This window comes from Leopardus geoffroyi, chromosome B1 (genome assembly GCF_018350155.1).
Source record: "Leopardus geoffroyi isolate Oge1 chromosome B1, O.geoffroyi_Oge1_pat1.0, whole genome shotgun sequence".
NCBI lineage: Eukaryota > Metazoa > Chordata > Mammalia > Carnivora > Felidae > Leopardus > Leopardus geoffroyi.
Genome location: NC_059327.1, coordinates 43,020,706 through 43,047,928, shown reverse-complemented (window position 1 = coordinate 43,047,928; position 27,223 = coordinate 43,020,706). Strand labels below are relative to the sequence as shown.

At 35.0% G+C, this 27,223-nt stretch overlaps 1 protein-coding gene across 3 annotated transcripts in view; it reads left to right on the top strand.

Annotated features, from left to right (window-relative positions):
* The window catches only part of LOC123588687 (disintegrin and metalloproteinase domain-containing protein 5-like), a 122,886-nt gene extending 96,288 nt beyond the window's left edge, over positions 1 to 26,598 (top strand). For all 3 annotated transcript variants that reach the window (XM_045459810.1, XM_045459807.1, XM_045459820.1), the window contains 5 exons: positions 4,272 to 4,358; positions 5,057 to 5,168; positions 14,569 to 14,728; positions 16,678 to 16,728; positions 26,434 to 26,598. In XM_045459810.1, coding sequence (XP_045315766.1) covers positions 4,272 to 4,358; positions 5,057 to 5,168; positions 14,569 to 14,728; positions 16,678 to 16,728; positions 26,434 to 26,446 — 423 coding nt within the window. In that variant the 3' untranslated portion in view covers positions 26,447 to 26,598. The remainder of the gene's footprint in view (positions 1 to 4,271; positions 4,359 to 5,056; positions 5,169 to 14,568; positions 14,729 to 16,677; positions 16,729 to 26,433) is intronic.
* Positions 26,599 to 27,223: the final 625 nt, after the last annotated feature.

Sequence of the window (27,223 nt, the reverse complement as noted above, 5' to 3'; positions counted from 1 at the left end):
TCAGATCACTAGGATCTGAGAAGATCAAAAAAGCTTGCTGGGCTCATTTGTTTGTTATGTTTGCATCTCCCCTTCCGGTTGTACCCATCCGCCCTGGTTCATCTAGACATGGTAGTGGCTTTCCTGGTTTGGCTGCCTGCTCTGTTTAGGCTCCTTCTCCAATATTACTTGCCTGTCCTGGCACTTCCTAGAGAAGGAAAGAATCTCTAGAGTTTCAAGTTAGTGGGGCTGTGGGGTAAAAGTAGCTTCCCAACTGGACTGTTTGCCATGACTAAGTCCCTCTTGCTGGTTTTGCCCAGCTGTCCTTTTATTAGGAGGAAGAGAGGAGAGTCTTAGGTCCCAAGTGGAAGGAGAAAGCTTCCTCTGGCCATTTACTATTGGTGGGGTTCTAAATGCATCCCTTTTGCAGCTGATGGTGTTAGTCTTGATATCCTCTGATGGTGTCAGAGGGGATAACATTTGATCTGGGGAAGGAATGAGCCTACCTGGATTGCCTTCTGATACTAGTTTGAGGTGCAAGATCTGGATGGACTTCTGTTGGGTTGGAGCAGAGGGGAGATGGGGAGAAGCACAAGACACACTACTGTTCTTCCAGTTCAGGTCTCAAACCAACTCACCCTTTTTCTGACCACCACTGAGTTCTTCTTTTTGTCTCCCAAGCCATTTGTAATTTTATAGTATTTTATAATTGTACTTAGCAAGGACACACAGAAACAAGTCTATGTTATCTTCTCTAGACTCAAAGTCACAATGAATTCTTTGAATACTTATTGTGATATTGTTTATATTTCCTATAAATTTTGCTTCATGACTTTCAGTGATAAGTTATTCCTTTCTTGTGTGTGTGTGTGTGTGTGTGTGTGTGTGTGTGACTTCCTGCATCTTTTCCAGACAAATTAATCCATGTAATGATATATAAATGTATAAAGTCTAGAGTCTAATCAGCAGTAAAAGCAAGTCAAACAAGGTTCAGGCCCCTACCATATTGAAATAATTCTCAGATGAGGACATTCAGATCCCTCTTTGCCTTATTTCCAAGTTTGAATACATTTTCTTAAAAGTATTACATTTTGATCATGAATAATGTCAAATATTATTTCTCAGCATAAAAATGATGGGTCTTGGTTTTGGGTTGATTATATAAATAGGTGAACATACAATTTTGAGCAAACTAGAACCAGAGAGTTACTGTCTGACAATTTCAGAAGGAATTTGGTCTGGATCTTTAAAATGATATTTTACTATGAGGCTAGGAAACCAAGTCCAAGAAATTTTCCCTACCATATTTCACTTGAAATAATTATAAATATAGGTGAATGTCTCTCTTCCCAAGGTTCTGAAAGGCTGCTGACGTCCTTGGCCTGTCAGGAAGAACACATTCTTACTAAATGTGAGCTCTCTATAAGTCTAGAACAGATATTATGGAACAGAAATCTTTTGTCTATGATATTTTCATTTCATATACTGTAGTTTTTATTCTAAAAGTTCTGTTGGTTCTTTTTAAAAATGTTTATTTATTTTTATAGAGCACGCGTGAGCAGGGGAAGGGCACAGATAGAGGGAGAGAGAATCTCAAATGGGGCTTGGACTCAGGAACCTTGAGATCATGACCTGAGCCAAAAGCAAAAGTCAGATGCTTAACTGACTGAGGCACCCAGGCGCCTCCTATTGGTTCTCTTTTTTTATTCTCCTAATGCTTTTCTCATTTTGTTCAGGTCCTTTTTATATCCTTGAGCCTATAGTTTGTTTATAACAGCTATTTTAACATTCTTGTCTGTTATTTCCGTCACTTTTAACATTAGTAATTATGGGCTCCGTTGGCTTGATTTTTCTACTATTTATGGGCCACATTTTCCTTCTTCATGTTTTTATTACATACTGAATTTTATGAATTGAGTATTATTGAATGACTTCTTGCTTTAAAAATAATTGAACTTCTTTAAATTACTTGCAGGTTAGTTTCCTTTCAAGACTTGTTGTTACGTTCTTTTTAGGGCAGAGAGTAAATTTGCCACACTTTTAAGTTATGGCCCTTTATGGTCTCTACTGAATGTTCTGTGAATTCAACAAGGTCTGTATGTTTGGGCTGGTAGGACCTTGGACAATTTCCAGACTTCTGTGATTTTAGAAACTGTTCATCTTACAGATGTTGATAATCTTTCTTTCTCTGGAAGTTGTTCTTGGTCAGTAATTCCCTCTTATGAAATAGTCTTCCCAGCAAATTCTAGCTTCCAGCCTCCTAAGCCTTCACTTACCCAAATCTCTGTCTCTTAGATTTTTAAGCTGTGTTTGGGTGTCATCTCACTACACCTTAGTCAGGAAATTCCTTTTAGGCAGAGGGCCTGGACATTGGGAGGCCTCACCTAATTTGTCTTTTTTTTTCTCAGAGATAATAGTCTTGTGCTGCTTGTTTTCCATTCTCTAGAAATAGTTGTTTCCTATTCTTTATCTATTTTTCTACTTTTTTATGGTAGAAAGGTAATTCTGGACCCTGCTATTTTAATCTGACTGGAAGCATAAGTCCTTAATTTTTTTTTGAGCCTGCATTGCCATGACAAGTAAAGAAATAGTAAGAATATTGTTTCTGATGTTTGAGGAATCAGTGAGAATCAGTTACTAGTTTTAAACTGCTTTAGTTATAATAGCATAGATACTAAATTGAGGATTAGGGATGCAACAAGTAGAAAGGAAAAGGGCTTCCTCACATACCATCAGAAAAATAAAAAAATATAAAAGAAACCACAATTAATTTTCCTCATCATTAATTCAGTCCTGTATAATTACATTGTATCCCTTGGATCGTGAATTAGTAGTTTGTTTCCATGTGGCCTGATGCTTCTGAATGTAAAGGAAATCCTCCTGCAGCTTTGTAGTGTGGTCTGAAACTTGTCTAATTCATGCCAGCTTAAGCCCCACATCCTATATCTGTGAGTCTAATTCTTCAAGAATTTGTTAAATAAATTTGTTAAATCAGTGAAAGAGAATGCAGGAGGCATTTTTGGTCACTTAGTGTATCCAGTTCATTGGCTTCCAGACATTATATCTGGGTAAGGATACAGTTAGACAAGGTCTACTTCATTTTATTTCTAAGCTTACCATTTTTTTTAAAAAATGTTTATTTTTGAGAGAGAGAGGGAGAGAGAGAATCCCAAGCAGGCTCCACACTGTCAGTGCAGAGCCCAACTTGGGACTCGATCTCATGAACTGTGAGATCATGACCTGAGCCAAAAACCAAGAGTCAGATGCTTAACCATCTCAGCCACACCAGCACCCCAACTGACATATATTTTTTGAGAGAAAGTCTCAAGATGTGCTTGCTAAATTCAAATTTATTTCTATATAATATATTTTGATAACAGTCCATGAAAATAACCAAAGTTTCAGTAACATCTTGCTCATCTGGAAGCATGTGGAATACAAATTTGATCTGTGGTCTCTTTCCCCTTCAATTCTAAAGGATAGTGTATCAGATCTCTTTTTTCCAGTGTCCTGGTCCTCCTCTTTCTGTACATCTGGTTGTTACTATGATCCAAAGACAAAATTTACTGAAAAAGTAAAACCCTTTCACAAAGTACTGAATTTACTGAAAATTTTTCGATAAATGAAAAAAGTCACAAAAATTAATGCCATAAATTAGAACCGTGTAAATCCACAAATTAAACATTCCTTTTCTTTGAAGGCTTTTTAGCCATCTCATAGTTGGGAGTCTTTCATTGCCCTATTATCTCAAATAATTATCTGTCATCCTTGCTGTTCTCTTTCTCCTCATTTTTTTTTTTTTTAACATGGAATCATAAGCTGTCTTCCTTTGCTGCTCATACCGTGATATTAAGATCTCAACCTTCCACCTCATAGTTCTCAACCTTAACTGCTTGCAATAATGAGGGGACCCTGCCCCCAGAAATTTCGATATAAATGTCTCAGATGCAGCCCAGGCATGGGTATTTTTTTTAAACGCTTTTTAGATAATTCTTGAACTCCAGGAACTAGTCAAATTATTCTTCCAGATAGGTCTCTTTTTAAGAGGGTTTCTAGTGTTAGATGGTAAGAAAATAAAACTTCTAACTTCTCACATGTGGTTACATCTTTATAATCTGAAGGCACATAGCTTATTTCACATTTATTTCAATGTTTCAACTATTACCTTTTTTTCGTATTTTTATGCCAATTCTTGAAAGTATGAATTGTGAAATTTTCTTGTATTTTTCTTCTGTATTATCCAGGCACACAATCTGATTATTATGCCTATTTTCACTTCCTTTTGCTTTCAGTACTGTGTCAACTTTAACTGTGTAGAAATTCAATACCAGGTAAATTATCAGACATGCAATTCTTCTCATCATTGCAATAGCCATGGAGTAAGTAATTTCAATTTTCATTTTAAGCAACATGCTTTAACATTTCAGTAAACAGTTTGGAGACTTTTTAAAAAATCATTAAAATGACTAAAAATCATTTTCATGCTGCTAGGTGTCATTTAATAGTCTATAATTTATAACTTCAATCTTATTTTCTCAAGAAGTCTTGCCAAACTGTTTATTAGAGAAGATAAAGTAGAAACATTTAAGATGACTCTGGATGTATAAAGTATTTGGTAAATATATGGTGCAAATGTGCTATATGCACCATGAATTATTATACAACCAAAATAATCTTATTTTCACAGAGAGGAGGTAGAAACTAGTAAACAAGGTCATTAGAATTTTCTTACTAGTCTTGCTCGTTAGAATCTGGGCTGTTCTGTGAAACTATCAACTAAATGATAATTAGTGGCATGTTACCGGTAATTACCAATATTTGGGTCTGGTTGTGGAAAGAGATGAAGAATTTTTTAAAAAATGCTTCGGCAGCAGAAGCTAAATATACTTACTAAAGTATGGACAATTTCAAGAGAAAATTTGTGAAAATTTATTGAATTTGTCTATTCAAGTTAAATTCTCTGGAATGGATAAACTCTCTGAAATAAATTCTCTGTTGAATAAGTATAGAATATTCATTGGTCTCTATTGAACCATCTTGCTCCACAAAAAAACGTTCTATTTTCTGATTACTCCAGATTTGCAACAATTTGAATCATTGCCATTGTCAAAATGGGTTTGCTCCTCCTGAATGCCTGGAGAAGAAGGGAGAATTTGGAAGCATAGATGATGGACACATACCTCCATCTGGTTAGTGTCTTTCAAATTTCATTATTCAAAGCTAATATGTAAGAGAAGAAATTAAAGTATAGATTCCAAGCTAGATTGCAAAACAACTGATACCAACAAGAATGGTTTTGTTTTATTTGTAAGATTTTTAAAAATCTAAGACGGTAGAAGTTTGTTCTGTACTTTTATATTTTTTTTATCTTTTTTTTTTTAACATTTATTTATTTTTGAGAGACAGAGACAGAACGTGAGCAGGGATGGGCAGAGAGAGAGGGAAACACAGAATCTGAAGTAGGCTCCAGGCTCTGACCTGTCAGTGCAGGGCCAAATGTGGGACTTGAACTCACGAGCCGTGAGATCATGAGCTGAGCCTAAGTTGGATGCTTAACCGCCTGAGCCACCCAGGCACCCCTGTTTTATACTTTTATATTAATATTGATGTGGTTTACTAACAAAAAGTACACCCAATTAAATGTTAGACAATTTAAAAGTAGAAATTTCAGTGCATAAAATTTGACCAGTTAATTTAGATTGTTCACTTAGGGTTGTCTTATACATTTCTGGTTTAAAATAGTGTTTGTTAGTAGTTGTTGTTATATTAATGCCACCAGAATTTTTCAAGCTATCTTTTATTCCTTTCTGCTGCATTGTAAGGGTTCTCATGTAATCTTTAGAAATATCCTCTCTAGAATCTCTTCCCTGAGTTTTCTGAGTAGTATTTTGAGTTTAAGCAGATCTAGGCAGGCCTGGGTATATCTGGGGAATAGTTCCTGGTTTTAGAAGATATTGGAGCCCACCTAGAATAACCTGGAATCAGAGGCTAGCCATCCTTACCCCTTTCCTTTTGGGGAAAATAATGAAATTCCTTGGCAGATTTACATGAAGCTTGGATACTAGGGGAAAGGCAAACCTAGGGTGACCAACTTTTTACAGAGTTAACACACAGCCGTATTAGACTGTGTTTTAGAACCCCCCCCCCAAAGAAAAGGGAATAATAATTTAACTATGCAACACATAAGTATATATATATTTATTTTTACATATTTATTTATTTTCACATAAATATGTATAAAATAGATGTTTATTTAAATTTATATTATTCTGTGTTATTGATTGTTTTGTTACATAAATGCTCTTATTTAAGCAAAACACTAATAGAACTCATTACCAGTGTCAATTGATAATAGTTTATAGTACAACAAATTAAGCAAATAATATATGTGAGCAAAAATATAACAATATTTAATAAGGATAATATTTTATAATATATTGTTTAATATAGCAATTGATGTTTACCTCTTTTTAAAAGGTCTTTACTGGATATTTAAATTTTGTAGCTATCCTGTTGTATATTATTAAGATTCATAAATGTAAGACTTTTCAAAAGGACAGTATAAATATAATAGGATTAAATATATGCTCTATATTTAACAAAAAATAACAATGACATGATTCTTTTTGTCCTATGATATGGTCAGGTGTAATTTTGACCCTTTCCATTTAATTGTCCAATTATCCTTCTCTGAATTGCTTGCAGACTTTCAGACATCCTTTCTTTTAAGCAGCAGCAAAATGGAATAGAGCCAAATATGTAATTCCTTTTGACTTGAAGTTCTGCTTTATCAAGCCACTTACTAAATTCAGGTGTCTGTCCATTGTGATGGCATCAGCCAAGGATCTTTTCAACAAATCTATTCGAACATGACATACTTTGGGCTTTATTTACTAGACACAGTAGGTTTTTAGAATTGTAGAAATTAGTTTGCAGGTCTCCAAAAACTTTCATTAGCTTTGTTTCTACAGGTGTCTTCTGGTAGACCAGGTATCTTATCAATCAGTTCCTTTGCATATTTAAATTCATCATACAGGCTACCCGTTTCAAAAATTCTCATCATTTTTTTTTTTAATTTTTTTTTCAACGTTTTTATTTATTTTTTGGGACAGAGAGAGACAGAGCATGAACGGGGGAGGGGCAGAGAGAGAGGGAGACACAGAATCGGAAACAGGCTCCAGGCTCTGAGCCATCAGCCCAGAGCCCGACGCGGGGCTCGAACTCACGGACCGCGAGATCGTGACCTGGCTGAAGTCGGACGCTTAACCGACTGCGCCACCCAGGCGCCCCTACATTTTTTGAATTCTTAAACAGCCTTATTTCCATTATTTCATTGTATGAGTTGATGTCACAGCCTATGTGAAATTTTTCCCCCTAGGATTCACATATTATCAAATTGTTTCAGAGAAACAGTTTGTCAATTTCTGTTTTTACTGCAACCTTTCTTTCTATTTGAATCCTCAATGTATTGAAAAATTATAGAAGTACATTCTTCTTGTCCAGCGTTTTAAGAAAAAGGTGTTATGTCAGGCCAGTATTTTCAACACATTTTCTATAGCCGGTAACACTAAGAGCAATCTTGTGCGTGTCCACCTCTGAAGAAGCATCACCTTCCATTTCATAAAGTTTAAAAAATCCCATTATGAGCTTCTACACACTTTGAGGAAACAAAAGTGACCAAAAGCTTTCATGATGAAAGCCTCTATATTACAGGTAAACATATCTCACTCCATTCAGCATTGTGTCCAAGGTGTATAGGATATTTAGCAGGTAGGATCTTTTCCTTGTCTTTGATAAGAAGTTTATAGACTGGGGGCGCCTGGGTGGCGCAGTCGGTTAAACGTCCGACTTCAGCCAGGTCACGATCTCGCGGTCCGTGAGTTCGAGCCCCGCGTCAGGCTCTGGGCTGATGGCTCAGAGCCTGGAGCCTGTTTCCGATTCTGTGTCTCCCTCTCTCTCTGCCCCTCCCCCGTTCATGCTCTGTCTCTCTCTGTCCCAAAAATAAATAAACGTTAAAAAAAAAAATTAAAAAAAAAAAAAAGAAGTTTATAGACTGGATGGGACTTGCAGAAGTTTACATTTGCACTGCCTGCTAAGTATGCATACAGATGAGCAAAGTCTAGTTTAGATTTGAGCAAGATAACAAATTTTTTTTGCATAGAAATTTGCATTAGAAATTAAATTTGCATAGAAATTAAGAAACTTTTTTAAACTTCATTTTTGAAATCAAATTACGTCAGAGCTGGAGAAATACTTTCCTGCCATATTCACTTGGTAGGACAGAATCCTTGCTACACTTAAGGGGCCAACAGATGTTATCAAAATTTTCACATTTTTCTCCCACCGGAAATTTTAGTGTAATCAGTGAATCAGGAAATGTAACTTCATTTGGTTTGGTAGGGGAATGAGTGATAGGGCAGTGCATGTTTGTTCCTATAGTGTGCTCAAGCTAATTTGCTGGTTATTTTTGTCGGGTTTTGGTGTCTTTTGGGGAGAGAAAAGTTTTTTGTTTGTTTTTATTTGGGAAACAAAAAGTGGAGTTGATTTAAACATACTTGCTTATTTCATCCAAGAAATTTGAGATTCAACCTCCAAATGTGCTTTCACATACCTATTGCATATTCCTTTTTTATTGAGATATAATTGACATATAGCATTATATTAGTTTCAGGTGTACAGTATGATTCAATATTTGTATACATTGTGAAATGATTGCTATAAGTCTAGTTAGCATCCATCACATACATAGTTGTAGGGTTTTTTTCTTGTGATGAGAACTTTTAAGGTCTATTCTGTTAGAAACTTTCAAATATGCAATACAGTATGACTTACCATAGTTACAATGCTATACATTACACTCCTAGGATTTACTTATTTTATAACTGGAAGTTTGTACCTTTGACCCTCTTCATCCATTTCATTTACTGCCACTCCCACACCTCTGGCAACCATCAATCTGTTCTCTATATCTATGAGCTTGTATTTTTTTTTACATATAAATGAGATCATACAAATGTACTGTCTTTCTGTCTGACTGATTTCACTTAGCATAATGACCTTGAGGTCTATCCATGTTGTTACAAATGGTAAGTCTTCATTCTTTTTATGGCTGAATAATTTTCCATTATATATATATAACCCCATTTTTTATCCATTTATTCATTGATAGACATTTAAGTTGTGTCCATATCTTGGCTATTATAAATAATGCTGCAGTGAACACGGAGGTGCATATATAGTTTTGAGTTAGTGTTTTCATTTTCTTTGGCTATGTACCCAGAAGTGAAATTGCTGGATCATATGGTAATTCTATTTTTAATTTGTTTAAAACATGTGAGGTGATATCTCTTTATGGTTTTCACTTGTATTTCCCTCTTGATTAGTGATGTTGAGCATCTTTTCATGTATGTTAGCCATTTGAATGTTTTCTTTGGAAAAATTTCTATTCATGTCTTGTGCCCATTTAAAAATCAGATTATTATTATTATTATTATTTTTTTGCTGGTGAGTTGGATGAATTCTTAATATATTTTGGATATTAACCCCTTATTAGATATATTATTGACAAATATTTTCTCTCATTCAATGGGTTGCCTTTTAATTTTGTTGATGGTTTCCATTGCTGTGCAGCTTTTTAGTTTGATGTAGTCCCGCTTGTTTATTTTTGCTTTTGTTGTTTTCACTTTTGATGCCAGATTTCAAAAAATTATCACCAAATCAATATCAAGGGGCTTACTACCTGTTTTATTCTAGGAGTTTTATGGTTTCAAGTACATTCAAGTCTTTAAAACATTTTATATTAATATTTGTATATTATGTAGAATAGTCCAATTTCATTCTTTAGCATGTGGATAACTAGTTTTCCCAATACCATTAATTTAAGAGACTGTCCTTTCCCCATTTTATATTCTTGGCTCCTTTGTCATAAAATAATTGACCATATATGTGTGGGTTTATTTCTGCATCCAAATTATTTTTGTCATATTGTGTAATATGCTCTGTTTGGTTATTTATATTTTCAATCCAGTGGTATTAAAAATAGTCATGTAGGGTCACCTCATGACTGGGTGAGGGTCACCTCACCCAGTTGGTTAAGCATCTGGCTCTTGAGTTGGGCTCAGGTCATGATCTCACAGTTCATGGGTTTGAGTCCCATGTCAGGCTTTGTGCTGACAGTGCAGAGCCTACTTGGGATTCTCTCTCTCTCTCTCTCTGCCCCTATCTCTCTGCCCCCCCTCCACTCATGTGCTATCTCTCTCAAAATAAACAAACTTAAAAAAAAATAGTCATTTAGTTTTCATGTTCAGTGATGTCCGGGTCATGCTGGTGTTAGTATTGTAATGATTCTGATTATCATCATCTGAGCTCTTAGAAAACATGATTATAATATTGACAATAAGAGAAATTATATTAGCACTCTCTTGACACAAAGCACAACAGTTAATCCAAAAACTAAGTCAAAGATGGACTGTTAATGATTTCAATACCCTTAGGCTGCACACTTAAGTCACATCACTCAAAATGAACCACAAATTAGGGGTGCCTAGGCAGCTCAGTCACTTAAGTGTCCGACTTCGGCTCAGGTCATGATTTCACAGTCTGTGACTTCGAGCCCCGCGTCAGGCTCTATGCTGACAGCTTAGAGCCTGGAGCCTGCTTCGGATTCTGTCTCCCTCTCTCTCTCTGCCCCTCCGCCGCTCATGCTCTGTCTCTGTCTCTCAAAAAATGAATAAACGTTAAAAAAAAAATGAACCACAAATTATAATTGTCAACATCTGCAGTCAGAGTTAAAAACAGCAACCATAGAAGGCAGATAATTTATGCTTACTCATTTGACCCCAAAACAACGTTGCTTTTAGTTCCTGTTTTTTTTATTTTTTAATTTTTTTTAAATTTTTTTTCTTTCAAAGTTTATTTTTATTTTTGGGACAGAGAGAGACAGAGCATGAATGGGGGAGGGGCAGAGAGAGAGGGAGACACAGAATCGGAAACAGGCTCCAGGCTCTGAGCCATCAGCCCAGAGCCCGACGCGGGGCTCGAACTCACTGACCGCGAGATCGTGACCTGGCTGAAGTCGGACGCTTAACCGACTGCGCCACCCAGGCGCCCCTCCTGTTTTTTTTTAACTTCCAAATGGATTTTGTTCTTTAACTTCAACCTTCCAAACCAGTTTTCATAACTCAGAAAATTTTGCATCTCAGTACTGGATTATTTGGTATTTGAGACTTCCCATATGACAACTTTGATGGTCCCAGGCAAACGTTCATGGTTGCTTTCCCTATATCACTCTGGGTCCAAATAGCAGTAGAATGGTGGCACTTGAACCTGGGATCGGAGGAAACCTTTTAATCCAACTAGTTTCCTTTGGTCAGCTGCCATAAGGTCTGTCTTAATCCCTTATATTCTGGGGCCTGTAGGTCTACTATGAAAGCTCCTCAGGCAGGAAGAATCCTCTCTTATTCGTGGATGAATCAGTGTTTTTTGTTTTATTAAGGCCTCCAGCTGATTGGATGAGGCCTACTCTCATTAAAGAAAGCCTTCAGCTTTACTTAGTCTACTGGTTTAAATGTTAATCTTATTCTAATTCACACTCACAGACACACCCAGGATAATATTTGACCAAATATCTGAGCATGTTGTGGCCTAGTCAAGTTGGACACAAAATTAACCAGCACACACACTAATAATAGTATTTGGTAATAGGAAGATACTAGGAGCCCCTCGCTATAAAATTTTTTTGGTAGGGTATACTTACCTGTATACATAGATTCTTCTTTTTTTTTAAATTAATTAATTAATTAATTTTGAGAGAGACAGAGTGAGTGGCAGAGGGGAAGAGGGGGGAAAGAGGATCTGAAGTGGGCTCCATACTAATAGCAGAGTGCCTGATGCAGGGCTTGAACTCTCAAAGCATGAGATCTTGACCTGAGCTGAAGTCGGACACTCAATTTACTGAGCCACCCAGGCATCCCTGATTATTCTAAATAAACCTGGAATCTATCTATTTATGGCAGAATAGCCAGTTGGAGAAACTGGGTAATCATGTAAGCTGCATAATTAACGGTGCCATCTGTTTTTTTCTGAAATCATTCTGAATGTAGGGGAAAAAGGAAAAGAAGGGAAACTTTTAGTAGTTGCAGCTGATGGATTCAAGCTCTTTCATGAAAAACAAAACAAAACAAAACAAAAAAACAAACAAACAAACAAAAAAACACCTTTCTTCTGTACCTGATGTTTGTCTATAAAGTTTGGCAAGGGTAAGACCTCTGTTTTAGGGAGTCTGATTTAACAAACTCTTGAGCCATAAAGCCTAAGACATTTGGGGTAATAAAAGGGAGGAGGTGAAACATCATTAATAGTTAAATGCCTGAAACATTCACTACATCTTTGGAATTAAGTAAAAGAAGCTTGAGGGAAGATTACTGGGGACTAATCTTAACCAATGTAAAATGGAGACCCAGAGTAAATAAGTGAATACATATTCTTTTATGGTGGTTACTAGTAGTGCCTGTTAAAACTAGACAATAGGAGGTAAAGATGTAAGACCAGTTTTTTGGGTTTCTAGAAATCCTACTCATGTTCTGAGGCTTTCTGGGCATATATTACATTCCTTTTCGAATAACCCATGTGGCATCATTGATTATCCAAAAGACTATAACAGTAGCTGAGAATCAATCTGCAGTATTTGGCCAGAGAGGATGCCCTCTTCATCTGATTCACTGGCTTTCTGATTACAAATATAATGCCATCCTCATTCCAGAGGTATTGGAAACCCCAATCACAAGCACAAAGTAGACTGGAAAAGTGTTGCTCCTAGCTTGAACTGACTTGAAAAATGCTACAGGAACTAAAAGAGAAGCACTGGGGCAGTCTTCAGAGGAGTATATTAAGCCCTGACCATGCACAACTGTAGCTGGGGGGTGGCTCCTCTACTTATCAGATCCTCCATAGTTTGAACTAGCAGAGAACAGTATTCTATACCAAATTAAAAAAAAAAAAAAACTTGCCAATAAATTTTGGAGAAAGCAGAGCTTGATAACATTATAAACCCAGATCGGTGGCCGGTATATACAATAAGGTGGAAGTTGAGTACCCATATAGGTCAGATGCTCAGGAATGAATACAGATGTCAGCTGAGAATGAATAAGAACTGATGAGGAAAATGTAGATATTAACATCAGTCAAAAATGGGTCAAAGTCAAGTTTGGCCATGCATTCTACAAAAAAATTCTAGAGCCATCTTAATTTCCTATGGCTATATATTTGATTAAAAACTTACTTAAGAGGAGAAAGACTTTTTTCTTTCTGTCCGGTGGCAGCTATCAGCTCAAAGGTAAGCCAAGATGGGCGATTACAAGTACATCCAGGAGCTATGGAAGAAGAAGCAGTCCCATGTAATGCACTTTCTTCTCGGGGTGTGTTGCTGGCACTATCGCCAGCTCTCTGCTCTCCACAGTCCCCTTTCCAGCCCCCCTAGCTGATAAAGCCCTTAAAGCCCACAGACTGGGACTACAAGGCCAAGCAAGGTTATGTCATACATCAGATTCGTGTGCGACATGGTGGCCATAAATGCCCAGTCCCCGAGAATGCTACCTATGGCAAGCCTGTCCATCATGGTGTTAACCAGCTAAAATTTTCCCAAAACCTTCAATCTGTTGCAGAGGAGTGAGATAGATGCTACTGTGGAGTTCTAAGAGTCTTGAATTCTTACTGGGTTGGCGAAGATTCCACATACAAATTCTTTGAGATTATCCTCATTGATCCATTCCAAAAAGCTATTAGAAGAAACCCCTACACCCAGGGGATCACCAAACCAGTCCACAGGCACAGGGAGATGGGAAGGCTGACATCTGCAGACCACGAGAGCAGTGGCCTTGGAAAGGGCACACTATCGGTGGTTCTCCCCATGCGGCATGGAGAAGATGCAATACTCTTCAGTTCTGCTGTTACCACTAATATAAATAATGCTTGTAAAATTCTTACCTAATAAACAATGTAGGACAGTAAAAAAATAAGAACTTAGTTAAATAATTTAGTTATTTAGTGAGTACTAATTTTTAATATTTAGAAAAAATATATAATGTAATGTAAGAGAAATTAAATGCCGCATTTCCCAGATTTAGTTCTCATGTATAGGTACAATCCCAATACTCTCTATGATATACATGTTTGTATTTTGGATAAGCTATATCAGAAAGAAGTTGAAGAAATGGTTGCAAGCATTAAACGTACACTTCATGAAGGAAGATTACCTTCAATCAAATAAATCTATACTATAAATCTACTATAGGGTGTAAGGTTGAAAATTCCTGAGCAATAAAGCACTAGTAGCAGCCCATTTTATATTTTATATGTTAGTTTAAATGTAATTTATAAGTTAGTTTAATTCATATTTTATATGTTAGTTTTAATAGTTTGTATGATAGTTTAATATTGTAATGTATTCATAAAATATGAGTGAAATGTTTAGTGTTTGGGAATAATGTCGGTAATGATATCCTCTACACATTTTCATTTGGTTAATAAAATTTCTAATATAATTTGAAATTATGAGTATAATATGAAATTACCTATAACTTTCCATTATAGGTAAAAGTGATTTGAGGGGACGATCTACCACTCCTTCAAAACACCGATTTGAACTCATTTTCTACATTTCTCTAACTCTGCTCATCATCACTGCTGCTGTTGTAATAAAGCAGAATAAAATAAGAGAGCTGTGCTACAGGGGGGAAACTGAAAGTGACAGGTATATTTTTGTTTACTCTTACTAAATTCAATGAGTCAAGAAAAAAGTATTCCTGTTTCATCAGGGATAATCTAAGACAAGAGGTAGAACAATATGAGGCAAGGCCCAGGGAAATATTTCAAATCCATCTGATGTCCTCCTTTTTTTTGTTGTTTCTTAGTTTTACTCCTTACCATAACCATTCATTTTACCACTAGTATCACTTTCAGAGGAGCTATAGCTGCCAAGAGTATTGTGGAGGTCTGTTCAGCCTCTTAGTTTACCAGTTCTGTCTATATAGTCTTATTGTCTTCGGGCTTCATGAGAATATGTAATACTGCATCTCAAGGAATTTTTTAGATACAGGTACTCAGACCAGTGACAAATGACTTTATTAGAATGGCTCTCTCAGCTGAAAATAGTATTTATGGACCTGCTTCCATAATACTTATTTTCCTAAGTATTGATGCTGCTAATTTATAAAAACATTTCTTAACCAGAAATTACATGTGCAGTTTATAACACAGGTTAGGACACAGAAGGCAGCATCATGAAATGGGAAAAAATTACATTTTTGCCTCAGAAAACCTATTTTTAATGCCTAAATCTTGCATGCAGAAACTATGGCACCTTGAGCAAGTGATTTAATCTCTATGTTCTTAAAATTATTCTCTATAAGAAGGACAGATTCCATATGTTTTTACTCCTATGTGGATCCTGAGAAACTTAACAGAAGACTATGGGGGAGGGGAAGAAAAAAAAATGGTTAGAGAGGGAGGGAACCAAAACATAAGAGACTCCTAAAAACTGAGAACAAACTGAGGGTTTATGGGGGGTGGGAGGGAGGGGTGAGTGGGTGATGGGTATTGAGGACACCTGTTGGGATGAGCACTGGGTGTTGTATGGAAACCAATCTGACAATAAATTTCATAATAAAAAATATTATTCTCTATAACTCTATACAATGGGAGATAATAAGCTTTCCTTATTTTCAAAAGTATAATAAACTTTTGGGTATACAAGCCTAATAAGTGAAATCACCACATTATCTGTAATCTGTTATACAAATATTTAGTCATAATTATTAAGCCCTTTATTCACAATTTACTATGTTTTTCCACAGAGCGATTTACCTCTAGTTTTAACTTCCAGGAATTGGTAGAAAGAGAAGACATGAGTATATGTTATGAAAGGAAGAAAAAAATAGGAATATATAGAAAAATTAACTGAAATTTTTGACTGCTACTTTAAGGCTTTAGCTTAATTTGACCAGAGGAGTTAGGAGTATCATAGAAGTAAAGGGCCTGTCTGTACGTATGTGGGCTTCAATAAATGTAAAAGTAAGATGAGAGGAGTTAATCAACAAAGCAAGGTGGCTGATGGCATTTGTTCTAATATTAAGCATCTATCTATAGATGAATGCATACAGAAGATGTGATAGATATACACAATGCAATATTACTCAACTATAAAAAATAATGAAATCTTGCCATTTATAACAACATGGATGGAACTAGAGTGTATTATGCTAAGTGAAATCAGTCGGAGAAAGACAAATATGATTTCACTCATATGCAGAATTTAAGAAATGAAACAAAGGAACAAACAAGCAAAAAAAAAAAAAAAAAGACAAACAAAAAGCAGACTCATACATACAGAGAACAAACTGGTTGCCAGATAGGAGGTGGGTTGAGGGAATGGATGAAATAGGTGAAGGGGATTAAGACTACACTTACCTCGATGGACACTGAGTAAAATGATTGTTGAATCATTATACCATACACCTGAAGGTAATATAACGCTCAGAGTATGTTAATGTAATTCAAGAAAGACAAAAAAAGAATTGTACCTGTTTTATTTTGTTGGAAAGAGACATTTAATGAGTCACTCTGTTTCTTTGAAAAATAGTCACTTAGATGTTCAAGATTTAAAAATTTTCCCACTTAAAATAAACTTTGTCAATTTTATAGATCTGTGTCAGAAGAAAGCAGCAGTAACAGCAAATTATCCCCCAGTGAAAGGTGAATATAGAACAACGCGATTAACCATCGTGCATTGTATGTTTTGATCATTGTTTAGGAGCACTTCAAAATTATTAATTTGAAACCAAAATATTTGTTCATAAGATCCTTTATGTTTCTCACTGTTAGCATTTATAATACGAAAAAAACAAAGCTTGCTTTCATGATATCTCAACCTCTCTTTACCAACCTACCCTAAAGGAGTGATTTTTGTGTACACTCACAAGCATCAGTAAGCACATAATTTGTGGGATTTTTTTTTTTTGAGCATTGGTAAAGAGCACTTATATCTTAATGACATTTTACTGCCACATGTAAAGAACACTGATATTATAAGGGATATTATATGTGCTTGTAGTTACACTATTATCTTAGAAAAAAATAACTGCTAGTAAGATAAAGACTTGACATTTTCATTCATTTTACTGTCTTAATTCATCTGGGAAAGTAAATTTAGAGATGAGACTATGGAGTGAGTAATCAAACAGAACATTTTGTAAAATTATATATTCCTCCTTTGTTATTGGTATATAAAAATTTACCATACCGTATGATGGATAGAATATAAAAGGAGACAATATTTTATATAGCATCCCAGATTATTTTTCAAATTCTGTCTTCATCCTTGCAGTACAAAGTTGCATGCTATGATATTTGTGTAACAAATATTGAGATACATGTCTGAATTGAGGGAATTCCTGATTTTAAAAGAAACTCTATTAAGTATGGACAGTCACCTTCCTAATCTTATTGTCAAGACTGACTGTTTTAGGTTCTACAAAAATTAGGCATATCATTGCTTTCTAGGTAAGACTATACTTTAATCCTTTTAATCACAATGAAATGCGTATTACAGGACAGAGAACAATCAAATGTGGTTTATTTCATGATAATCTCTATCAAAAAGAGAAAAAGAAGAAATAATTGCACTCAAAGACTGGATGGAAACAAATAATTAAGGAAAGAGCAGAAATAAATGAAAAGGAAAATAAACAGAAAAATAACAAAAAATGAGCAAAGAGAGAGGCGGATTCTTAAAAATAGTAATGCATATAATTAACTGAAACTACACTGTGTATAAACCTTCTTTCAAGTAACATCTTCTTCATTAAAATATATGTGTAATGTAAGTTTATGTGTAGAAGGATATGAGAATGACTATATGCTTAACTCATTGGAATGTGTATAATACGTCCTTTACCTAACATTTTCTTTCATTAAGACAAGTGTTTGTAAATGTATCTGTTGAAGCATATGAAAATAGAAAAAAAATTAGTGGCTCAAAATAAAAAGAGAAAGGTTATAAAATACCAATGTCAGGTAATAAAATTGCATATTTTTAAAATCTTTTGGACATTAGAAAAAAAGATAATAATAGTGATAAATTAAAATCAATAAATTTAAATTTTTAGATGAAATATGTGCTTTCCAAAAACATATCTTTCCCAAAGTAGAATAGAGAAAAAAATGCAAATATGAATAAGTCTTTCCCATTAAATATCTGGAAACTGTCACTTAAAACTTTCTCACAAAGTTGATACTTGGGCATATTGTTTTCATGGCATGCATCAGGAACAAAAGAGCCAAGATAAATTAAGCCAGCACTTCCTTAATCACATTATCTTATATTGCATTGGCCAAACAAGTCACAATACCAAACTCAATGAGGGGATGTGTGTGATACACTCCACCCACTCTAATAGGAGATACTAAAAGGCCACATGGCAAAGAGCATGGATGAATAGACATATACCAGAAAAAGAATGAAGACATGGGAAAGTAATTCAAACCATTATATCTTTCAAATATTTAAAAAAGAAGTAATACCTGTCTTACACTAGTCATCTGGAGAATATAAAAAGAAGCGTATCCCAAGTTTCTCCATGTGGCCAGACTAACTTTAATACCAAAACTTGACAAAAGCTCTACTAGAAAGGAAAATTATAAATCAATTTCTGATTAAAGATGCAGCAATTTTAAATAAAACATTTCCAAATAAATCTAGTTAGCATTGTAAAAGATAAATAGCCATGGAGGGGAAGGGTGAGCTAATAACGATAAGTTCATTTAAAATTAGAAAGCCAATATAATATAATTTACCATATTGATAGAAGAGAACAATTATGTGATCATTTCTATAGGTGAAGAAAAAAATAGCCTTTCACTATAAAAATGCCCACTTAACCAGTGATAGAAGGAGGCTATTGCAATTTGGTAAAGGAAATTTGAAACAAGAAAATATACAGCAAACATTCCAGTTAATGCTGAAATTGTGAATGTTTACCCCTGAGATCAGGAACATATTTCACAATTGTATTCTTTTTCAACATTGTATGGGCGATCCTAGCCAGGAAAATAAGGTAAGAAAAAAAAGTAGAAAGATTGGAAATAAAGAATGAATAATGTCATTGTTTGTAGATAATATGACTGTGTACATAGAAAAGTCTAAGACATTACAAACAAATTAAAATTAATAAATGAATTTAAGGTGCCTGGATACAAGGCCAATATATAATCAGTTTTTTTTTAATGTTTATTTATTTATTTATTTATTTGAGAGAGAGAGAGAGAGACAGAGAGCCCACAAGTAGGGGAGGGCAGAGAGAGAAACACAGAATGTGAAGCAAGCGCCAGGCTCTGAGCTGTCAGCACAGGGCCCAATGCAGGGCTTGACCTCACAAAGCCTGAGATCATGACCCGAACTGAAGTGGGCCGCTAAACCGACTGAGCCACCCAGGCACCCCAAGATTTTATTTTTAAGTAATTTCTATACCCAATGTGTAGGGGGGGACAGAGGATCTGAAGTGAGCTCCATGCTGACAGGCTGACAGCTGCAAGCCCGATGTGGGGCTCGAACCAACGAACAGTGAGATCATGACCTGAGTCAAAGTCGTATATTCAACTTGACTGAGCCACCCAGGCACCCCAATATAAAATCAATTTTAACTTTATACATACACAAGCAACAAACAGTGAGAAAATTAAAATTGAAAAATGCAACTATATATACTTTGTGTATGTGTGTTTGTGAGAGAGAGACAGACAGAGACAGAGACAGAGAGACATACATGGGAATGTATTCAGTGAGAATATGAAAGAGATTTATACTTGAAATACAAAATATTGCTGAGAATTTTAAGAAGACCTAAATCAATTGAGGAACATGGTGTGTTCAATATTTTAAGATATAATTTTTTCCCAAATTGATCTATAGATTTAATGCAATCCTAAAATAAAAATCTTGAAATTATTTTTGATGGAAAATTATAAAATGATTGTAAAATTTTTGTGAAAATAGAAATATAATAACATAATGTTGAAGATGAAAGAAAAAGAAAACTTTCACTGCTTAATATCAACACTTTCTATTCAGTGATCCATTAATTCTTGTTATGTGTGTGAGGTAGTGATAAAAGTTTATTTTTCCCATGTAGATATATAATTGATCCACCATTGTTCAAAAGAACATTCTTCTCTCCACCACATAGCAGTGGCGCCTTAAGAGTGGAATCTCTATTTTTTTTTGTTGGTTCCAAAAACAGACCCACAATATACACATGTCTTATTTACTCTTCTTTTTCATTTTTTAAAAACATTTATTCCTTTTTTTAGAGACAGAGAGAGACAGTGTGAGCAGGGGAAGGATACAGAAAGAGGGAGACGGAGAATCCAAAGCAGGTGCCAGGCTCTGAGCTGTCAGCACAGAGCCCGACGTAGGGCTTGAACTCACAAACTGTGAGATCATGACCTGAGCCAAAGTCAGATGCTTAACCCACTTGAGCCATCCAGGCACCCCATATCTTATTTACTCTTAAGTATAGTTGGCTATATTTATATTAGAAAAATACATGTTAAGTCAAAACCTGTCACAAGAAACACAGGTCATATATTATTTACACTCTGTGATGATAAAAAGGATTAATTCACCAGAAATATATATATATATATATATATATATATATATATGTATGTATACACATATATGTATGTATACATATAATATATGTATGTATATATATATATATATGCACCCAACATCAGAGCATCTAAATATATAAAGCAAACGTTGATAGATATGAACAGAGAAAGTCATAGACAGCTATACAGTAAAAGTAGGAGACTGCAGTATCTCACTTTCAATAATAGAACATCCACACAGCAAATCAACTTAAAAAGAACACCCTTGAGCAACCCTATAGACCAATGGGACCTAATAGACATATATGGAATAGTCTACCCAACAGTAGCAGAATATAAATTCTTAAGTGTACATGAAATATTCTTTAGTATAGATGAAGTATTAGTTGACAAAAGAAATCCTAACAAATTAAGAAAATTTATGTCATACCAGGTATCTTTTCTGACCACAATAGAATGAAACTAGAGATCAGTAGCAGAAGGAAAACTGGAATATTTACAAAAATGTAGAAATTAAACAGTACATTCTTGAACAACCAATGAAGAAGAAATAAGAAGGAAATTAGAAAACTTTCTTTTGGAGTATTTTTTAAGAAAATATCTTGAGACAAATGAAAATGAAGACACAGCATACCAAAACACAGCTTAGGGAAAGCCTGGGTGGCTCAGTTGACTGGTTAAGTGTCAGACTTCAGCTCAGGTCATGATCTCACAGTTCATGGGTTCTAGCTCCACATCCAGCTCTGTGCTGACAGCTCAGAGCCTGGAGCCTGCTTCTGATTCTGTGTCTCCCTCTGTCTCTCTGCCCCTCCCCCACTCAGGCGCGCGCAACACACACTCTCTCTCTCTCTCTCAAAACTAAATAAACATTAAAAACGATTTTATTTTTTAAAAAAATTTTTTTTTTCAACGTTTATTTATTTTTGGGACAGAGAGACACAGAGCATGAACGGGGGAGGGGCAGAGAGAGAGGGAGACACAGAATGGAAGCAGGCTCCAGGCTCCGAGCCATCAGCCCAGAGCCCGACGCGGGGCTCGAACTCACGGACCGCGAGATCGTGACCTGGCTGAAGTCGGACGCTTAACCGACTGCGCCACCCAGGCGCCCCTAAAAACGATTTTAAAAAGCAGTGCTTAGAGGGAAGTTTATATCAATAAAGGCCTACATTTTTTAAAAAGTAGAAAGATCTCAAATAACAACCTAATTTTACACATCGAGAAATGAGAACAAGAAGAACAAACTAAAGCCCAAAGTTAGCAGAAGGAAGGAAATAATAGAGATTAGAGCAGATAATAACAAAATAAAGAATAGAAAAGCAGTTGGGGTGCCCGGGTGACTCAGTCAGTTAAGTGTCCGACTTTGGCTCAGGTCATGATCTTGCAGTTTGTGAGTTTGAGCCCTGGGCTCTGTGCTCAACAGCTCGGAGCCTGGTGCCTGCTTCAGATTCTGTGTCTCCCTGTTTCTCTGCTCCTCCTGCATTCACTCTCTCTCTCTCTTTTAAGAATAAACAAATATTTTAAAAAAATTTTTAAAGAATAGAAAAGCAATTGAAAAAATCAACAAAAGCACTGTTTTTTAAATGAAAATTAATTAAACTTTAGCTAGACTAACACAAAAAGAGAGAAGACTAATATGAATAAAATCAGAAATGAGAAAGCAGACATTACAACTGGTGCTACAAAAATAAAAAGAATCATAAAAAATTATTATGAACAATTACATACCAACAAACTGGAAAACCTGAAAGAAGTGAATAAATTTCTAAAAACACACAGCTTACCAAGGTTAAATTATGAAGAAATAGAAAGTGAACAGATCAATAACTAGTAAGAAGTTTGAACCAGTAATTAAAAACCTCCCAGCAAATAAAGTCCAGGATAGACTGGCTTTACTGGTGAATTCTACCAAACATTTAAGGAATAATTAATGCCAATCTTCCTCAAACTCTTCCAAGATATTGAAGAAGAGGGAACACTTTCAATCTCATTTTATGAGGCCAGCATTACCCTGACACCAAAACCATACAAGGACACCACAAGAAAAGAAAACTGTAGGCTAATATTTGAGACTGGTATAGATGCAAAAGTCCTCAGCAAAATACTAGCAAAGTTCAACAGCACATTAAAGGATCATCCCCATAACAAAGTGATATCACAGGGTTGTAAGGATGGTCCGACATACAAAAATTAATCAATGTGATATCTCACATTAACAAAATGAAGAATAAAAAATGGCAGGGTCATTTCAATGCATACAGAAAAGGCATTTGACAAAATTGAAAACATTTTTATGATACAAACTTTTAACAAATTAGGTGGAAGGAGATTACTTCAATATAATAAAGGCCATATATGAAAAGCTCACAGCTAGTATCATACTCAACAGTGAAAAACTTACCACCACATCTTACTAAATCTAGTAGTGGAAGCTCTAGCCAGGACAGTTAAGCAACAAAAAGAAAATAAAGGCATCTAAATCAGAAAAGGAAGAAGTAAAATTGTTCCTGTTTGCAGGTGACATGATTTTATATTTTGAAAACCCTAAAAATGCAATAGGATCTGCTTAAAAAATAAAATACTTAGGAATACACTTAAGTAGGATGGTGAAAGACTTGTGTATTGATAACTGCAAGACATTGATGACAGAAGTAACACACAAACAAATGAGAAGACATTATAGGTTTTTGATTGAAAGAATTCATACTGTTAAAATGTCCATACTACCCAAAGTTATCTGCAAATTTGATAACATTTCTATGGTATTTTTGACAGAAATACAAAAAAACAATTCTAAAACTCATGTGGAACCACAAAGTACCCTGAAGAGCCAAAACATGCTGAGAAAGAAGAACAAAGCTGGAAGCCTCACACTTCCTGATCTCAAAACATACAGATGACCCTTGAACAACATGAGTTTGAACTGTGTGGGTCCACTCATACACAATTTTTAAATAAATACAGTATAGTGCTGTAAATGTATTTTCTCTTCTTTATGATATTCTTAATAATCTTTAGCTTACTTATTCATACAGTATATAATATATATATAAATTGAAGAAGAGGGAACACTTTTATGAGGCCGGCATTGGCTGTTTTAATTGACTATTTTTATTGACTGTTTTTATTGACTGTTTCTATTTTAATTGACTGTTTATATTATCAGTAAGGCTTCCAGTCAACAGTAGCCTATTAGTAGTTAGCTTCCAGGGAAGTCAAAAGTTATACACAGATTTTCAACTGCATGGGGGGTTGGTGCTCCTAATCCCTGTATTGTTCAAGGGTCAACTGCATTGCAAAGCTACTATAATCCAACAGTATGGTGCTCATATAAATACAGATACAGACCAATGGAACAGAATAGAGGGCTCACACATCAACTCATGCATATATATATATATATATATATATATATATAGTCAACTGATCTTTGAAAAAAGTGCTGAGAATACACAATGGGGAAGAGAGTCTCTTTGAGAAATGGTGCTGGGAAAACCTGTGGGATATCCACATATAAAAGAATGAAATTTGACCCTTTCTTTACACCATACACAAAAACAATTCAAAATGGATTAAACACTCAAATGTAAGACCTGAAACTGTAAAACTCCTAGAAGAAAACTTAGGGGAAAATCTTCATGACATTAGCCTTGGCAGTGATTTATGGGATTGCTTATTTTCAAAAAACATTTTTCGTATTTTTAATGTACTATCAAATTTTATTAAAATATATAGGATACTTTGGTAAGTATACAAGTTAAACAGAAGTTTCTCATAATCACAGCATTCAAGAAAAATTTCCTTTAACAATATAGATGCATATCTTCTTAAATGTTTTTCTAAGCAAAACATACATATACTTTTTTTTTTACTTAGAGACTATTATGGACAACTTTTAATATCTGCAGATATAGGTCTATGTCATCATTTTGTGACATATAGTATTCAATTTAAAAATGAAAAATAACTCATTTTAAAAATCTATCATTATGAATATTTAGACTACTTCCAGTTTTTCATTGTTGCAAACACCCTGTAATAAACATTATTATATAAATATACCTTTTAGAGCAATTGTCCAATTATAGTCTCAGAATAAATCCCTATAAGAGAAATTAACCAAAACATAAATATAATATATACACTATCATTGTCTTTGATACCTATTGCCAGATTACCTAGTTGTAGTGATAACCACCAATCCATTATATCAGGTTGTAACTTTTATAAGTTAGTTACTATTAAGTAGTCAGTTGCATATGTGAATGGTATACTTTCTGAACTATAGAATATCTTAAATTTTAGTTTATTTTCTATCCTATTGAATTTTCTGTTACTTTCCACTGTGTCATTTAGTAATGAGCTATTTCTATAACAAGTGCAGCACAAATAGAAAATATACAATACAGGGGTGCCTGGATAGTTCAGTCAGTTAAGTGGCAGACTCTTGGTTTTGGCTTAGGTCATGATCTCATGGTTTGTGAGTTTGAGCCTCGGGTAGGGCTTGCGCTGATAGCATGGAGCCTGGTTGGGATTCTGTCTCTCCCTCTCACTCTCTCTCTCTCTCTCTCAAAATAAATAAATAAACTTAAAAAAAAAAAGAGAAAATACACAACATACTTATCTGAGATTACAGGAATTTTTGAGACTTTCTTTATATGAGAGATGCTTAGTGTATTTTTACCCTCTCCCATCTCTCATTGCACTGATTTTTGTTATGTAAATTGGAATTTTAGACCTAGCCTACCATTAATAAATTCCCGTTTTTAAAACATGCATTATTTTGGTTCCAAAATTTTTGTCATTTTCAATTTTGTACTGAAGTTTTCAACAAACATTTTGACTTTATTTTATGCTTAACTGGTTTCATTTTTCATTATAAAGGGTGATATTTACATTTTAATTACATTAAGATCCTTTTCCATCCAGAGACATTGGTATTCCCAAATCTTACCTTGACTGTCCTTTCTTTCTTTTTTTAATGTTTATTTTTTTTTCTCTTGAGAGAGAGAAAGGGAGAGAGAGAGAGAGAGAGAGAGAGACAGAGAGACAGAAAGAGAGAGAGGGAGACACAGAATCCAAAGCAGGCTCCAGACTCTGAGCTTTCTGCATGGAGTCGGATGCTGGGCTCGAACTCATGAACTATGAAATCATGACCTGAGCAGAAGTTGGATGCCCAACGAACTGAGCCATCCAGGTGCCCCTTGACAGTCCTTTCTTAATTCATTCAATAAATTGTATCTGTATGTGAGTATGTGAATCATTCTGGTTCTTATGACAATTGTAACAAGCAATATACATTCATTTCAAAAATACAGGTATGCAAAAGAATGAAACAGTGATCATTAATTTTAGCACCCAGGATGATTATTGTTAAAATATTTTAATATATAGTTGCACACATGTGTGTGTGCATATATATTGGTGTTTTTATATTTTACCAAATGTGATTGTACTTAGAATTATTGCAATTTTTTTATTCTAAATTAAAATTCATATATTTAGAATGGAAATTTCAAAGTACTTTGTTTTATTGACCTAAATAGTTTCTGAACATAGGCAAATGAACAACTTACAGAATTTTAGGAAGCTGCTTCTATTACAAAACTAAGAGTATTTGCAGTTGAGGTAACAAATAATTGATTTTCTGGAATTAATTTTTATTTCCCTGATCCTTTCCCTTCAGTTAATTATAACCTTCAAGTTATTTGTGTTAGGGCTTGAAAAAAAGAGAAAAAAGCACCACTGGCATTTTGTTTGTGTTATATTCTATTTTGTTTTCTCTTGCAGCAACAGTCTGTAACAACATTGGCCTGGAGAAAGGACATTACCAAAGAAATCCTCAGAAACTGAACTAAACCAAGAAGGGAAAAATAATTTCACCCTCAACTTTGTTGGCACTACTGATGGTTTAAAGTATGAAATAATAAATCATCAGCACTTGAATCACCAAAATTATGTCTGATGTTTTCTCTGTATTTTCAGTCTCAGCTTCCACCCTATGTACTCCAACATGAATCCATCAGAGGCTCTGAATAAGGTGAAAGCAGCCTAAGACCCTCATCTCATGAAGCCAAGAGGGCCTGCCAGTTCACTCTCAAGAGTGAAGTATATAGTGTCGCGTTTTTCCCTTATGCTCCTTAGGTTGACCCAAGTCTTCTTTCCTCAGTCCAACCTCTCTTCTCTTTAGAGCTCCTGGCTTTCAGCTAGCCTGTGACTTGCCCCAGTGGCACTTATGAAGATAGGATCCAAATTCAATCCAATGCTTCTCTCTTTGAAAGCTATATACATGCTTGAGCCTGTTGAGACTCCTATTTACCAAGAGCAGATTTACTGTAGAGCTAAGGAGGCAAAAGCATCAGGGCCACTTACTAACATAGGGCTCTTTTCAAAGTCAGGACCCAATTTTATATTCTCTTTTTCAGAGATAGTTCATCAAATTTGATAGAGTTTGGGCCCTACAGAATCTGAATTTTCCTCTTTGCCCCAACCTTGGCAGTGGTGTGCTGGAGCCAGTTTGTACCAGCTTACAAGAATTCATTACTAAAATTTGAGAAATTTTGCTCTCATATAAAAAGAC